This window comes from Biomphalaria glabrata, chromosome 6 (assembly GCF_947242115.1).
Source record: "Biomphalaria glabrata chromosome 6, xgBioGlab47.1, whole genome shotgun sequence".
Classification (NCBI taxonomy): Eukaryota; Metazoa; Mollusca; class Gastropoda; family Planorbidae; genus Biomphalaria; species Biomphalaria glabrata.
Window position 1 is genome coordinate 1,023,626 of NC_074716.1, and position 17,195 is coordinate 1,040,820.

Below are 17,195 nucleotides of genomic sequence, written 5' to 3' on the forward strand. Positions count from 1 at the left end.
CCACTGAAGTCAGTTGTATATTGATCAAGGCAAGTATCCATTAGAGTATGTACATAGTTGAGTGACAATAGCCACTAGAGTATGTTGTTTCTGATGTTACTATCTTTCTATCCCATAATTCTCTTGGTGAGCACATAATGTAGTGATGCTATATTTTGTACAAACTATTAAACTATCTCCATACAATCCTCATTTTTTGTTCTCTGTGTTTATATAATACAGACTGGATTCAATTACAAATGGCATTTGTCATTAAGGCTTTTATTAAAAGGCATGACAAAAACAAAGTCTGTTACATTTTAATCAATGTGCTGTCAAAGTTTTAGTTCAATTTAGTTTAAGAAAATGTATTTTGATTAAGTCTGATAGTATTCTAATAAACAATGCTTGCTAAAAGTTAAAAAAAAAAATAGACATTTTCAAATAGTGTTTTTTTGTGCAAAGTTTGGATTAATGAATGTATTTCTCTTTAAGGCTTTGGCAGTAAGTTAATACATGAAAATATCAAATATAACATGACAATCCAGGGTAAATGTTTGGCATAGACTATGCAAAGATCATACATGTAATATAGAAATTTTGTTTGATAATTAGCACTAAAAAAAGTAAATGAAAGGTTTCAAATGATGGATAAATAGAATCATCAATAAATTGTAATGTATATTTATATATATATAGACCAATATAATTCAAAAACATGTGATCTAGATAGAATAGGAAGCACTTGGAATCAACAACTCAAATAAGTCAGTGTTTAGAATAACATCATATGTTTACACAGACTGTTATGGGTCATGTGACAGTATCAAAAAGAAAGTAGCCAACAACAAAAACATTACTAAAACATAAAAAAAAACTCAACCCAACATATAACAATCAACAACACAATGTAACAGTCACTCATCACATTTATGCTTTCTTTGCAAAGTATATTCATTGCTAGATCCTTTTGACCTATCAACCACAATTCTTTTTTTATCCATTAAGTCAAAAAATTCTTGCAATTTAGTTGCAAACTTAAGGTCATCATTCTTTACTGAACTATTGCCAGCAGGTATAGCTGATCTGTTTTCTGTGAGTTGTGAAGTGTCATGGAAAGTTTCAGTATCAGGGAGACAGTTGTTAGCTCTCCAACTCAACATTATATCCTCTTCTTTTAAACACTTCTTTAATCTGACAACTGGATTCAGAAAGAGGCTATTTTTTTTAGACTTTTTCTGAAACAAGAAACACAATTCCATTTTAAAAACATGAAAGCATTGATTAATAAAAAAAATGAAAGACACTTCAACAGAATTAGAAACAATCAAAATCAATACATTCAAATTATTTTTACATTATTAAGTTTTTATTTATTACAATATTTATTGACCTTTTCAAGCATCAGTGCTTTCTCTTCTATTTCCACTTTCTCTGACAAAAATTCTTCCTGTTGCAGAGCTTCAAAATTTACTTTACTGGCCTCCTCCTCTTTCTTTGCCTGTTCGTCCTTTTTTTGCTGAATCTATTGAATAATAAACATTTTCATATAAAAGAGATTCGATTCCAGTGAAGTTCTACCTACGTCCATAAAGGAACAAGAATTTTTTTTTTGAGTTTATTGATATAAGAAAACACTCAACAAAGCCTTGGCACAACTGATGCTATAAAGACAGAGTGCTATAGCAGTAATGTATAGCCACAGAGAAGTAGATCGGGCTCAATGCAAATAATATATTTTTTTAACCATTTAACACAACATGTTGTTTTATGGAGGAATTGGCAGAGAAATGGTATAATTAATAGTTACTTTTGCACCAGCCAGCATTGGAAGTGTCTTTTTGTGTAGGACAGTTGTTAGGGTAAAATTTTTGTTTTGGTCATTGAATTTCATTGATTTTGGTATCTGTTGTGGTTATTTTGCAGATGGAACAGAGCTACAGTTCAGTTAAAAAATAAATCTAGATCTACATATATTTAGTTATTTAAAGAGAGAAAGGGGCTGTAAAGAAAGATCTGGTCTGCGTGACAGTAACAGTTGATGCTTGATCAACATTATTAAAGTATTGTAATCAATATCCAGATGTTCTTGTTAATCAAGTTTTGAAACAACTAAGTCTAAATAGGGGCAAAGGGGGTACTGGAAAGTGGTAGTACCTTTGATGGTCCGGTATGCTGCACTATTAGGTGGATGGCCTCACTGGTCCCCTTCCGACCCCTAAATCTCACACATGTGGCTCCAAGCGCCATGCCCTGGAAAACCGCTTCAGCTGGCGGACTAAACCATGTGAGGGGGTGGTGATAACATGGCACCACTGGGCGAAAGGCCTTCTAGACTAAGGTCACCAGCCAGGGAGGAAGAGTCCCAGGATGGACTACAACGGCCACATGTTCAGGACCAAGGCGAACCACCAAATTAGAGGTACTCAGTTGTGGTCAAGCATAGAGAGGGATGGGCGCCGCCATGCAAGTATTTAGCCCTCGTTACACCAAATGAGATAATGACAGTAAATAAATCCATACCGGCTCGGCCATAGCCCGGGTTACCAAGGGCCGCGTCTACAGTCACAGACCATGACAGAGTGTATTACTGGTCCGTGCAAAAATAAAATAAATACCAGGAATAAAATCACCATAGGAACATGGAATGTGAGATCACTAATAGAGGAAGGAAAAGTTGAAGAGCCCACACATGAAGTTAACCTAATTCATTTCAACATCATAGGACTCTCTGAAATGCGCTGGAAAAACATAGGTGAAACAACCACAGAAGAGGGCCAAAAACTGGACTACAGTGGACTACAAGATGTCCACGAACAAGGAGTAGGATTTCTTGTACACAGTAACTACAGCAATTACGTTGAGAACTGGTACCCTATATCTAGTCGACTCATTTCCATAAGTTTAAAGGCACCACCCTTCAATATCACCATCATTCAAGCATACACTCCTACATCAACATATGAGGATGAGGCAGTAGAAGAGTTTTATGAGCTATTATGGGAAGTGGTCAATAAAGTCCTGAAAAAGGACATCCTTGTTGTACAAGGAGACCGGAATGCCAAAGTAGGAAGTGACTCCTACCAAACCTGGAAAGGCACTTGTGGAAGATACAGTAACCTCTCAACCAATGAACGAGGTCAACGACTTTTAGAATTTGCGAAATACAACAATCTCTTACAGGCTAACAAACTAGGATGCCACAAACAATCGTGTATAACCACATGGCACAGTCCGAATGGAGAATACCACAACCAGATCGACTATATCAGCGGTTCTCAACCTTTTATGCTCGGCGACCCCTTTTTACAATCCCCCACTCTTCCGCGACCCCCGCACACACACACACACATACAGCAATAGAAGAATAGACAATAACAATCCTTATTTTCGATGGTCTTAGGCAACCCCTGGCAAATCGTCAATGGACCCCCAAAGGGGTCGCGACCCACAGGTTGAGAGCCCCTGGACTATATCATGGTGCAATTGCTATAAAATGATTTTGATCTAGATTTTCTTTCTTTTTGTTTTTAAGTTATAATTAGCCACAACTGAATTAATTGAGACCACTTAATTATGCCAGTCGCTCCCCCATTACTACTATCAACTAATAGAAATTAAGCAAGGAAGGTGATTCAAGTATATGCCAAGTCACTCCCCCATTACTACTATCAACTAATAGAAATTAAGCAAGGAAGGTGATTCAAGTATATGCCAAGTCACTCCCCCATTACTACTATCAACTAATAGAAATCAAGCAAGGAAGGTGATTCAAGTATATGCCAGTCACTCCGCCATTACTACTATCAACTAATAGAAATCAAGCAAGGAAGGTGATTCAAGTATATGCCAGTCACTCCCCCATTACTACTATCAACTAATAGAAATCAAGCAAGGAAGGTGATTCAAGTATATGCCAGTCACTCCGCCATTACTACTATCAACTAATAGAAATCAAGCAAGGAAGGTGATTCAAGTATATGCCAGTCACTCCCCCATTACTACTATCAACTAATAGAAATCAAGCAAGGAAGGTGATTCAAGTATATGCCAGTCACTCCCCCATTACTACTATCAACTAATAGAAATCAAGCAAGGAAGGTGATTCAAGTATATGCCAGTCACTCCCCCATTACTACTATCAACTAATAGAAATCAAGCAAGGAAGGTGATTCAAGTATATGCCAGTCACTCCCCCATTACTACTATCAACTAATAGAAATCAAGCAAGGAAGGTGATTCAAGTATATGCCAAGTCACTCCCCCATTACTACTATCAACTAATAGAAATCAAGCAAGGAAGGTGATTCAAGTATATGCCAGTCACTCCCCCATTACTACTATCAACTAATAGAAATCAAGCAAGGAAGGTGATTCAAGTATATGCCAAGTCACCCTGTCAGATGAAACTAGAGAATCACCTAACAACACCAGCATGGGAATTTTGTGGGACGCAGCTGAGAAGCACCGAAACCTCCCAGATACCCTCTCTCCCCACTGGTCCACAAAAGAGATTGGACCATAGCACACTGAGAATGCTATATATAAAACCTATGAACCAGAGAGAAACACTTATACAACATGATGAAGGAATAATATGAATGAAAGATGCACTATAAAAAAAAAATGTCACCGTAACTACCATGTTTACTCTAAAAGAATGACAATTAAAACTTAAAATTTGTTTCCATTTCTAGGAATTATAAAGTTTATTCATATTTCACCTGCTGGATAGCAGCTTCATATTCTTGTCTGATTTCTCCAGGACAGGAAATTTGTCGTCTTTCCTCTGAAACAAAATGGGAGCTTTTCAATAATTTTGTTCAGCTCTGAAACAAATGGGAGCTTTTCAATATTTTTTTATCATTACTCAAGGTTAAAGCCATTGTCTTTGCATGAATCTACCTTTAGTCTGGTCTGTTTCATTCTAAAGGTGGTTAGAATCACAGTAATGATATTTTTCTGACCATTGTTGAATAAAAAAACGCTGGCTAAGACTGTACATCTATTTAAAGGGCTTGCAAAACTTTTTCTGCAGGGAACAGTTCCAGGAAAAAGAAGGAGAGGCAGATAAAAGATGCAATGGGGGACAACATTATGAACTGTACAGCCATGTCTATGGAAAAGCTGCTTATTCTGGCAAAAGAAAGTAATGGAGAGAATTGACCAACAGTTCATGGATGCCCTAAAAAGACTGAAGGATTACTGAAGGTTATTTTATCTTTATGTTCTATATTTCTCAAACATCCTTGATGGGATTTTATTACTATTTTTGATACCTAGAAAAATAACAATCCAAAAAACATTAATTTCATGTATTTCAACTTACTGGCTTCAAAATCATCTTCATCATCTTCACTGTCGCTTTCTTCACTGGCTTCCAGCCTGCGCCTCACTTTTTCAGGGAAGGCCTCTTGGATGTCTGTCCACTTTTCCATGTTTATCAATTTATTTTCCTTGGCAGCTTTCCTGGCCCAAACTGAAATGCGCTTCCTGCAGACAGGGCATGAGAGGTTGGCTTTTTCCACTGTTTCCTTGTAACATTTTAAACAAAGTGAGTGATTGCAGGGGAACGTTACAGGTAGGATGAGTAAGCTAATGCATACTGGGCACATGCACTCAGATTCAGACAGCATTTTTTTTCCTGTAATTATAGATAGCAAAGCAAATTAGAATTTGATCTGAAAAAAAAAACTTTTTTTTATTTGATTGCACAGACATGCCTACCCCCAAGACCCAGAATGTGGAACGCTCAGGTTGAAAATGTGAAATTTTGGGCCCCAATGTGGAACATACACGCGGTTATGTTTGTCAGCCATACTGTACGCAATAAAGAAAAGTCTTGATTTTTGTGATCCATGTCATTGCCTTATTATTTCTCAGGATCCTATGCTTGAATTAGATTTAAAAAAAAACTAAATGTAGTTTTTGTATCTATTATGCAAAAAGCTTGCTTTGTTTACCTTTAAACGGAATTCTTGGTTCACCAGGTGTCTGTGTCATTTTTGAAGAGTCACAATGTGTAGTAGTAATCACCGGAGCAATCTAAAGCATATTTAATTATAAATAGAACACAGCATTGCAAAAGAAAATTGGACAAGATTTGTAATAGAGCAAAAACATGTTGAGAGACTATTATGGCAGTTGTGAAATGGGGGAGGGAAGAAGAGTGAATGATGAATGTTTACATATTTTACAAAGTGAAAATGAACCTCCTGCAAAGCTAAATTTACCTTTTTTAAAGTCTCCACATATTTGACTTTCTGGCGATGGTTTTGATGACCCATGTTTTTAATGGCTTCTTTGGCCAATCTTTCCATTTGCTCACTTGTATATTTGTCTCTTTCTGATGATTAAAAAAAATAAATAAATATCACTTTTCAGTTGTTTTTCTAGTAGATATCTAAATATATTTTTTAAAGACTGATCTTAATGACACGAGTAAGTATTGTTACATGTTGCACTGAAATATGCTCATCTATTAGATTTGTATTAGATTCTTTGTTGTAAAACATATTATTAACAAACAAAAAATGCTCAATTCTAATTAATAACTAAGAAATTTGCTAATCGCTGAGTAATTATTAAAAAGAAAATATACAAACATAAACGCTACAAACCCAACAAGAATTTTTTTTCCATTTGAAAATTATCCAAGACATCTCTGAAAGGCTCTATTTTTTAAATTAGTTTCCAGCTGGTGATAAAATGTAAAACAATTTTTGTAAACATTTTTTTTCTCAAGTGCAAGTCATTCATTCCATTTAGTAGACAAACTGTTATAGGTTTAGGACATGATTAATCAGGAATTTTCTTTTAACGATGCAACTTTTAATTTACAACATCTAATATCACCACCACAACAAAACAGAGCCCTAAGAGAAACAGGTAATTAAAAACAATGCAAAATTGTCACTTTGTTGGGACGTGGATGAATGTCACTTTAGCTACCTATCATGTGGGCACAGAAATATACCAGATACCTCTCTTACAATAAGGCAAAATCTTCTCCCAGATACCCCCCCCCTCCAACATACACATACCACACACTAAGTCCACAAGTGTTTGAACTAGAGAGCACTGAGCCTGCTATAGCATGAAAAATGCGCTATACAAAAGTAATTTTAAATAAAAAATTTCTTTTTAAAGATAAAATGTTAACATCTTTTAACTGAAGCGCTGTAGCTGAGCGGTACAGTGCTTGGCTTCTGAACTAGGGGTCCTGGGTTCGAATCCTGTGAAGACTTGGATTTTTAATTTTGGGATCTTTGGGCACTTTGAGTTCACCCAGCGCTAATGGGTAACTGACATTAGTTAGGGAAAAGTAAGGCGGTAGGTCGTCATGCTGACCAGTTGAAACCCTCGTGAACTGTAAGCCACAGAAACAGGTAACCTTTACTTTAATCTTTTAACTGAGAATAATTTTTAAACATAGTGTACCAGGAGAGAAATGTACATCAAACAATAATTATGGACTTACTTTTCTTCCAGCTGTGATGACAAAGCCTCCTTGACTTTTTCCAAATGGACAATCATAGTCTTGAGCTCCTGTATTGTTTGATTCAAGTTACTTCTCTCATTCTCACAGTGCTCAAGCTTCTGCGTCAGTTCTGCTACTGATGAGTTCAAACTGGAGCATTCTTTCTTGAATTGTTCCCTTTCATCAGCTAGCTGGGAAGAAATGATATTCATATCATTTTCTAAATGAGCATTTTTAGATTGCAGTTCTAGTACAGTTTTATTCAAGACATTGTTCTTGCCTTCAGAGTTTGTTACTGTGGTCTGTAATTCTAAGATTGAAGATGTCAGTACTGAACATTCGTTATGAAACTTTTCTTGCTCCTCCATCATACTGGAAGAGATGCTATCCCTCTCCATTTCCAGGCTAGCTTTTGTATTTTCTAAATATGTAACTTCTTTATCCAATCTTGAGATGGTTGACTTCATTTCTAAATATTTCACATTTTTTTCATTCAGTTGCGTTTGAAAGAACTTGACATTCTTGAACAGAATTAGTTAATTGATTTTTCAATGCTAAAGACTCTGTCTGCAAAACAGCAATAATATCATTTAGTCTGACTTTTTCTTCCAATAATTCTGCTACATGTCTCTCTGCCTTTTCTTTTTCATCTTCCAGCTGGCAAGACAAGGCTTTTCTATCTTCTTCTAACCCAGTGTTTTGCATCTTTAACTCATTGATGGTTTCATTTAAATGATTTTTTTCCACTTGAAAATATTCAATATCATTTTTTAGCTCTACAACTGATGACATTAAAATCTATAAGTCTTTCTTTGACATGTCTCTCTCCTCATCAAGGCAAGAAGAAAGGCAGATTCTAGTATTTTCTAATTCTGACATAGTCTGAACTAAAGTTGTTCTTTCAGCTTTTAGATCTGCTAATTCAGTTTCCATTGATAAAACAGCTAACTTCATCAATGAGTACTCCTCAGTGCTAACAGATCTTTTCTTCCTTCAGTTCAGAAGAAATCGCTTGACACTTTTGTACTGAATCTAATTTCTTTTCCAACTCCAATGACACTTTCTGTACCTCTGATATCATAGCATTCAATTTCTCTTTCTCTGCCTCTGATTCTTCAAGTGCAATCTGTGATTTGTCTCTTTCGAATTCCCATTGGGAAGAAATAGCTTTCTTATCATTCTCTAAGCTAGCATTTTGTTTCTCTAGCTCATCAATTGTTAATTTTAATTGAACCACTTCCGAGTGAAAATGTTCAAATGTTATTAATGACATAAAAACTGAACATTCTTTTTTAGACTTTTCTCTTTCCTCCTCTATGCATGAAGAGAGGGAATTTTTGTCTTTCTCAAGACTAGCTCTAACGTTTTCTAACTCTGATAAACCTCGGACTAAATTAATTTTTTCAGTTTTCAAATCTGCTATTTCATGCTCCATTGTTAAAATGGTAAAATTCATTGCTGAGCATTCTTCTTTGATAGTGCTGACTGAACTCTTTTCTTCCAAAAGTTGGGCTGAAACAGATTGAAACTCTTGCTCAGTATTTTCTAATTTCTTTCCCAATTCTAATGTCTCTTTCTGTAACTCCATTATTCTGCTGCTTAACTTGACTTTCTCTGCCTCTGATTCCTCTAGTAATACTGATATGGATGATTTTAACTCTTTCTGTGACTTGTCTCTCTCGGCTTCAAGCTGAGTAGCAATGATATCTTTAGTTTTCTCTAGACTGGCATTCATTGTCACTAGCTCTTGGATTGTTCTGTCCATTTGATTGTTTTCCTCATCATTAATTTTCCCCTCCCTTTGCAACTGTGTTATTGTTGACATTAAAGTGGCACATTTTTTCTTATATCTTTCTTTTTCCTCATTCAAACAAGAAGAGATGGCATCCCTATCTTTCTCCAAATTAGCTTTAGTGTTTTCCAACTTTGAAATGATTTTTGCTAATTTGATTTTCTCGGATTCTAGTTCTTTCACCTCATTCTGAAGTTTACAGACATAAGACTGAAGTGACGAGCATTCTTTCTGTAGATTCTTTACAATGTTCTTTTCCTTTTCCAGCTGAGCAGAAATAGCATGGCTCTCATGTTCAGCGCTGGCTCTTTTGCTTTCCAAATCTGTATTTTCCTTCTGCAATTCTGAAATGGCTTTGTTTAATTTGTTCTTTTCACTTTCTAGCTCTTTCAGGTTTTTGTTACATGAAGACAACTTCTGTTCCAAGACTTTATAATTTTTTTCAAACATATCCTTTTGTTTGTTGGCCCCCGTGAGGAGAATGTCCAAGCTTTTGATCTGGTCCTGCGCTTCTTTTAGTTTCATGTGCAACGACTCTATGTGTCCAGGCATTTCATTTTTGTCTGTTAGTCTGTACCCTGTTTGAGGGGAAAAAAAAAAGCTCTGAATAGACATCATTTCCAATCCAATAGAAATTAGTCTTATAGTGATTAATAAAAAATACTGTCAGGAATAGTTCAAGTATATTTAACTTTTTGGTCTTATTATTAGCTTTATTCTAATATTAATATATCTAGTATTTACATATATTATCTTTTGTTGCTAGAGAAGACACTAGAGTACAAGTTTATAATCATTGATCCATTGTATATCAATTACCAAAAGGTTTTTGCTAATAATTTCATTTGATTTAGTTCCCTTTTCAGACCTTGCAATCTAGAGGACAGGTGACGTAAAGGTCTTCTATTTCTATGGCTAACGATTGATGATTGTGTCATATGTCAGCACAACGACCAACTAATTTTGTTTCCCAAATAATGTCATGTACCCATTTGAGTTGGGCGGACTCAGAGATATCCTAAAAATCCAGAAATTCAAATTCCCAGTCTTGAATATTCCAACCAGAGGCCCCTCGGTTTTGAAGCCAAGCATTTTACCCATCAGCCACCACACCCAATCACTTAATTAAACATCAATATTTTTTTTTTAATTAGACATAAGACTAAGAAAATGAAATGCAGTGTTATAAGATGGCTTTTAATCTGCTGCACACAATGATTACCCTTAGTTTACTTTGAATAACTACTTTTAGTTTAGTTACACTATGTTTTATAGAATAATTTTAATGTCGGATAGAGTTCCAGAAAAGAACAACATGGCCTGGAGAGTGTGAATGTGCCATAACTGCAACCTGCAAAACAGTTTTTGTTGTCTAAAACAGTTTTTCATAGGATGACCATTTAGCGGCAATAAATCAATAGGCCTGAATTATGAAACAGATATGAGAATTTGGGGTCTAAGCTATTAGATTAAGCCTTGGGTTAACAACAACCATAAATACATGAAATAAAAACTTTACTTTATTATTTTCAAAAGTAAAAAAAAAAAAGGTTTTTGTTTCTCATGCTTATCTAAACATACAAAAGGTTATATTTACCTGTTGTTTAATGCATTGAATGAGTGAGTTTTAATCCATTTTCGAGTCAATAGGAAATGTGCTCATCTTCGATCACGAAGGAGGAGCTATTATATATATATATATGGAAATGACTCCCAACTAAATCATAAAAGTTTTGAATCCAACTATTTGACTTTGCAATCCTCATGCACACTAAAACTCTTTTACTAATTTAAAAATCAATAATCCTGTAACATTTAATGATTATATTTTTCCTTGCCCAAGTCCATAGATTGTTGAAGTCTTTATTTTACCTATGTCTTTATAAGTCCTTCCACTTTGATCTAATCTGTTAAGGGATCTTGTTCTGTTGAGGTCCAAGTCTGCAAAAAAAAAAAGTAAACATCCTATTCAATTATTTAAAAACTACAATTGGGACTTTTCTTTTCTTATCTATTGTAAGCTAATTCTTAGTATTTTTAATAAGCTAGCATAGATTTAAGATTTATAAATATTACACAATGGATACAATACAATATATCTTAATAATAATAATAAAAATATATAAAAGGCAGACCTTTAATAGGACCATGGTGATCACCTAACAGATTGTAACTGCCGACTCCTGGAATATTATCTAATGACAAAGTAAAAACAAAGTCATACACCTTTTTAGCATACATAAAATATTCTTTAGAAAATTTACAATTACAATATAAATAAATCTCGCAAAGGGCAAAGTTTTTAAAAGCACTCTATACAGTCCAGTTGTTCCATCTTACTATGTAACTCAAGTAAGTGTCTAATCTTGTCTCAATATATAGAATAGGTCTAGATTTAGAAAAAAAAAAAAAATTAAGACCATTTTATAGATCTATAGCGATATAACAACAAGATATAGTTTTAGTCAATTCTAGTCTGGATAAAATGATGAGCTATTTCAGCAACAAATGTAAATTATACTAGATTTCAATACTGGGACAATTGACTCTTGATAGTTCAATGGTTCTGGGACTGGAAATGGAGGAGGGGTAGATTGTCAATAACACCTGATTACCAAAGGTTCTTTAGCTGAACTTAAAGGAATTTAGAAGTACATGTCAAGTATCAGTAGTTTCAAATATTTCAGTACTATTGTCTCTGATGATGGAACTAAACATGGCCAGAATTGCACCGTCCACAGCAGCACTTGTTAAGTCAAAACAATATGGAAAGACAAAGGCAAAAGATAGCCCTCAACACTTAGATCAGACTGATGCAATTCATGGTCATGGAGTCACATTCTTGTATGCTTGCAAATCTTGAATACTGACTGCAGAACTAGAAGATGCTAGCAATGAAATAGGGATACTAAAGAAAGACCCTAGGTATCACTATCACATACTAAGATTAAGAGATCAGAGACATGATTGGTTCAGTTATTAGAACTCCACAATGATCTGCAAACGACTGTCACTGTCAAATAAACAAATAAAGCAATTTAAACTAAAACTCTATGACTATGGCCATATCACAAGGCCTGACAAGGTCCAGGGCTCACAAAAACTAGAAAAACTAATCAGGGCCGAACATGTACACTTTACTTTATTATACTCATTTAGTAATTCTGGTTATAGGCTTGCAATTTTTTTGTACTATAACTTTATTTTATAACTTGATTCAAGTTAAGTCACTTAAGACGGTAATTTTACTTATAAATAATTAAATTTATTATGCATAATAATCATACTAAAAAAAAAAGTAGACCAACTTAACTAGACTACTGCATTTGTTTCATTGAATCTATTATAAAACTAATCGCATCACAGTGGCATGATTTACACGAGCCCAGTCAGACATTGTGTTTGAAATATTTTGGTTAATTCTATCCAGGCACTCATGTAAATCTGCCTTGTGAAAATTAGAGTACACTTCTGTCAAGTTTTGAATTGCTTGACAGATGTGATTCCCGTAGTCCTCAGCCGTCCCACCACTCAGGTCATCTAAAGCAATTACTTAAGTATTAGACTTGGTGTTGAGATGCACTGAGTTGACATGTACACCGTCTTGGTTTGTGGCATCAAACCCAAGAATTAGGCCAGGTGTAGTCATGACAACTTCAGCGGCTTGCAGGTCTGATATAACACCAAGTTCTCTTACACAATTTTCTATAGAACTTTTGTCAGAGACAGAATCAATAAGGATCCCCATTCTGTGTGACAAACTATCAATTACAGAGGGGATTCTTTTGGTGGAGACATTGTTAGAAATACAATCATAAATAATTAATCTGGCTATTACATTATAGTTTTTTTTTGTCTTTTTTAAGGGACCTAGCATTAATATTTTCTAATTGTAAAACTTCTTCTTCAAGGACCAGTTTGTCACACTCAAGGCCCTTAATGATTGTGTCCCTCTCAGACATTTCTTTTTTGTAATTTGATTTAATTTTAATTATTGAATGATTATATTTTATTTTTTGTTTCTATTAATTTCTTGTTCAATTTAGCTATTTCTTCTTTGCCAGATTCAGATTTATGTTTTTTTAATTCCTTTTTAAGTTTTATTATAGTTTTGTTTTTCTCTCCACTGATTGCTTAAAGTTTTTAATTAATTTAGGAAGAAAATTAACTTGTAATTTGAGTTGCTTTATTTTTTCTATGTGTTCTGCTTCTTTCCTCACTCCTAGACTCGGAGAGCAAAGATAAACGCCTTTTAAAGGCTTTTTTCTGGATGTAAGTTCCTCTCTTATGTTTGAAGCAGGGGGAATCAATGCATTTGCTGGTGTAATTATGGTTTCTACAACTGGTGTTTAAATGTTGAAATCAGGATAAGAGACAGTATGAGAGGGTAGTTGATAAAATATTTCAGAGCATTTTTCTTTTATATCTTCAAGATGTCTTTTTAAATTTCTTTTATACTTTGTATTAAATTTTAAAATTTTGACAAGGTTTGAGATGAAGGAATTCCATAATAAGAACAGTTCTGAGCTTTTGAAACGAACGAACTAGTGCAGTCCTTTTCATTTTAGGCATGATTTCTGAAAATAAAACTTTATATTGTTATAGCCCTAGTGGCGGACTGAAAGGGTTAATGTGTGTGTGGCCTACTGACACACATGATTCAGGCCAATCACACAGGTCAAGGGCTGTTGAACAAGGGCCATTACTGCTAATGCACGCAATATGAACAATGTTATGGTAATGTGACCAAAAAGCCTTTACAGACGAGAGACAGTGTGTTGTTAGAAAGGACAGTACAGTCCAGGACAGCAAGCAGTAAGGACTGTGTGCTACGAAGTGAGTCCTCGAAAATGAAATGTAGCTGTACGAGCTAGAGAGACTTGAAGTGATTAGTTAGGCAGTTCTGTTGTGTAGCAAAGCATTTGAAGTTACTGTAGCCAATTGTGTTTATTGGCTGTTGTTGATGTAATTGTAAATAAACTGCCACCTTGTTACTTGAAGCTCTTGTTGTCAGGTTCGTGTGTTAGATGTGCTGTTGTGTTGTTTAGCAGTGTTTACAGAAGGCCTGATTGAGAAGATCGTAACAATATTAACATTCTGCTGAATTTTTTGTAATAAAACTTTTTCCCTAGACTTAGCAATTAAAAAATTGTAAGGCATTTTCTATTTTACTTCTTTCTGATCTGAAATATTCCTACTCATAGTACTCTAATATATAATTAATATAATTATGCCAACTATGTCTATAGATGTATTGCATCATTATTATTGCTTTCATTTATGTGCAAATTATTATTATTTAGTGTTATGTAAAGAATACAGTAAGTTAATTGGGAAGAATACATAGCAAAAAGCAAGCCAGATGATGAATAATGAAAGATGAATGACTAATTTAAAAAGTTAATTTTACAATATAAATGTATATTATAAATATAAGTAATGTTAGTAGTTAGAATTGAAGCTTGATTTTAAATTACATTAAAGCTATTTATCACTTATGATAATTTATCATAAAAAAAATTTTTAGATCAAAATTAATTCTGAAAACTTAATAAGTTACACTAAATCAGTAAATGATTACATGTTGTTAATAAGACTAGATCTAGATCAAAATAATGAACTAGTTATGAATAAGAAAAAAGTTATTTATTTTAATTAAAAAAAGACTATTTCTAGTAGTCTTAAGTCTAGTCCATGAGATCAGCTGATTCACTGGATTCAGTTCTCAAGTAACAAGTTGAACTTATGTAGGGATGTGAAAAAAAAAATCATTTTAAAAAACATTTTTGTTACATCATTAAAGTATTTCATTAGAGCTTTCCAATGATGTATAAATTATGACTGTATGTGCAGCAGTTAGAAAGTTATGATTTTTTTTGTCCTGTTTTTACCTTACCAAAATTAACACTGAACCCAATGGAACTGTGTGAGATCATCATCATCATCATCATCATCAAACTCCATTAGAGTGAGGGCTTGAGAGGTTCAAATCCTCTCTTGCAAAAGCCCTGGACAGAAACCCTGCTGTCTTGCGTAGTGCATAAATATCGCAATACAGGTCAAGAGTTTTGGGTTTCCCAGACCTGTCAAGATGGAGATCAGCAAGTCTGGGGCAGTCAAACAGAATATGAGGCACGGTTTCCTCTTCTTCCCCGCAGCGGGGGCACTGTGAATCGAAATTTGGCATAGCCGTGAGAAATATGACCCAACAGGACAATGGCCCATCCTGCACTGTGCTATAATAGCTTGCTCAGGCCTGGACAGCCTCCACCATGGGGAAGTACGGTCAGGGCACCTCATGCGCTCTCAGACTCCAGGGGCTTTTTGGGACTTGTCCCAGCACTCAAACCACTTTTCCATTTCTATTTTTTTGTATTATAGCCAGGGCTTGATGCAAGCTTACAGCCTGTTCAGTGGGTGGAATTTGCCCTCCCTGGTTGGCCAAAGAGTCTGCAATTGTGTTGCCAGTCACACCTATGTGACTCGGTACCCACTGCATTTTTACAGGGGTGCTATAGTGTTGTTTAATGTTATGTGAAGCCATGATGACAGTGTTGATATTGGGGGGCCATGGTCCGGGGCTTTGCAAAGCCTGTAGTACAGATTTTAGTCAGTGATCACAACAATCTGTGTTGCCCTCAAATGTCCCTCGCCGATTTGAGAGTCAATGACCTTTAAGTCTTCACAGACTACCATGGTCTCCGCATCAAAACTGCAAACACTACCACATGGTCCAAAGATTTTGACTTTGTAAGAGCCTAGAAAGTCGATGTAGGCTCCATAGCCTGCTCTTCCAGAATCTATTGATGCCGACCCATCAGTGTATGCAAAAATAGCACTGGGCATGAAGGTATTAATGGTTTCCAGAGCTAGGATTTAAAGGTCGTTAGATGAACGACTTAGCTTAGTGAAAAAAAACTGTGTGAGATGAGATGATGTCACTGGCTAAGCAGGGGATGTAACTGGATAAGCAGGGGGAAAGTTTTAAGGTCAGATTGAGTTTAGTAGATGATAGATTTACTTATTAATTAAGAAATTAATAGTAGAAGTAGATCTAGTATTAGTAGATCTAGTAAATTTCTAGCTCACAAAGCAAAGCTGATTTCATTATTAGTATTAGTTTAGTCTTTAGAGTGTAAATATTAAAGTAAATTAAGAATTAAGGGGTCTTGAGCAACAAGAAATGCCAGATGATTGTTTTGTTTTAGTTAGCAACATTGGTGTCAGAGTAATCTCCCTTTACCAACTGTTGACCAATTATTAAAAAATTGTAATCAAGAGTTATGAAAGAATTTAAAAAAAAACAAAAAAAAACTATTAGAATAGTTTTTATTTTTGTTCACAAAATTTTTCTAGACATAGACTATCACCAAAACTGTCCATGGCCATTATTTTCTTTGTTAAATGGCATTTTCCACTTTGTAAGCGCCACTAAAGACTTTATGGCCAGGCGTGATATCTAATATGAAACAAAATTAACCTTTGTTCTCTATCCTAACGTCTGTATTGGAGTATTGGTGAAAACAAAAAAGTGATATTTTCATTATAACTAAAAAAAGATATCTTATCAATACTTCCTTTATTTTATACACCGGATCCACCAAGTTAACTATTTTTAATTTTCGTCATGTACGAAAATATCCAATAAATCCTCTTTCTCCTTCACAATTTCTATATCTGAATAGAGTCTAGATTGGAATACACATGCATGAATTGTGGCAAGTATACCGCTCTAGAATTGGCTTGATTAGCCACACCAAGTTCTGCCTCGTCTCAAGACTAAACCAAAACCAGTGACTCTCCTGGGCGCATCCATTGCATTTCGAGACAAAAGGAGCCATATATATATATATATATATATATATATATATATATATATATATATATATATATATATATATATATATATATATATATATATATATATATACACACACACACACA

The 17,195-nt window shown here is 34.7% G+C and overlaps 2 protein-coding genes across 3 annotated transcripts; both read right to left on the minus strand.

The window, feature by feature from the left end:
- Nucleotides 1-242: 242 nt before the first annotated feature.
- LOC129926718 (E3 ubiquitin-protein ligase rnf168-like) lies at nucleotides 243-7,594 on the minus strand. Its single transcript, XM_056032456.1, has 8 exons — nucleotides 7,460-7,594; nucleotides 6,600-6,676; nucleotides 6,213-6,325; nucleotides 5,943-6,024; nucleotides 5,309-5,623; nucleotides 4,704-4,768; nucleotides 1,373-1,504; nucleotides 243-1,217 (listed from the first exon to the last, which is right to left on the minus strand). The coding sequence occupies exons 2-8, from the start codon at nucleotides 6,619-6,621 to the stop codon at nucleotides 897-899; spliced, it is 1,050 nt and encodes a 349-aa protein (XP_055888431.1). The 5' UTR covers nucleotides 6,622-6,676; nucleotides 7,460-7,594; the 3' UTR covers nucleotides 243-896.
- Nucleotides 7,595-8,421: 827 nt separating this feature from the next.
- LOC129926717 (paramyosin-like) lies at nucleotides 8,422-16,488 on the minus strand. Of its 2 annotated transcripts, XM_056032453.1 has the most exons (4): nucleotides 16,341-16,488; nucleotides 11,387-11,446; nucleotides 11,124-11,192; nucleotides 8,422-9,829 (listed from the first exon to the last, which is right to left on the minus strand). In XM_056032453.1, exons 1-4 carry the CDS (start codon nucleotides 16,357-16,359, stop codon nucleotides 8,433-8,435), a joined length of 1,545 nt encoding a protein of 514 aa, XP_055888428.1. In that variant the 5' UTR covers nucleotides 16,360-16,488; the 3' UTR covers nucleotides 8,422-8,432. The 2 variants fall into 2 exon arrangements, with proteins under 2 accessions (XP_055888428.1, XP_055888429.1); XM_056032454.1 differs by lacking the exon at nucleotides 16,341-16,488 and having other exon boundaries at nucleotides 10,849-11,192; nucleotides 11,387-11,439.
- Nucleotides 16,489-17,195: the final 707 nt, after the last annotated feature.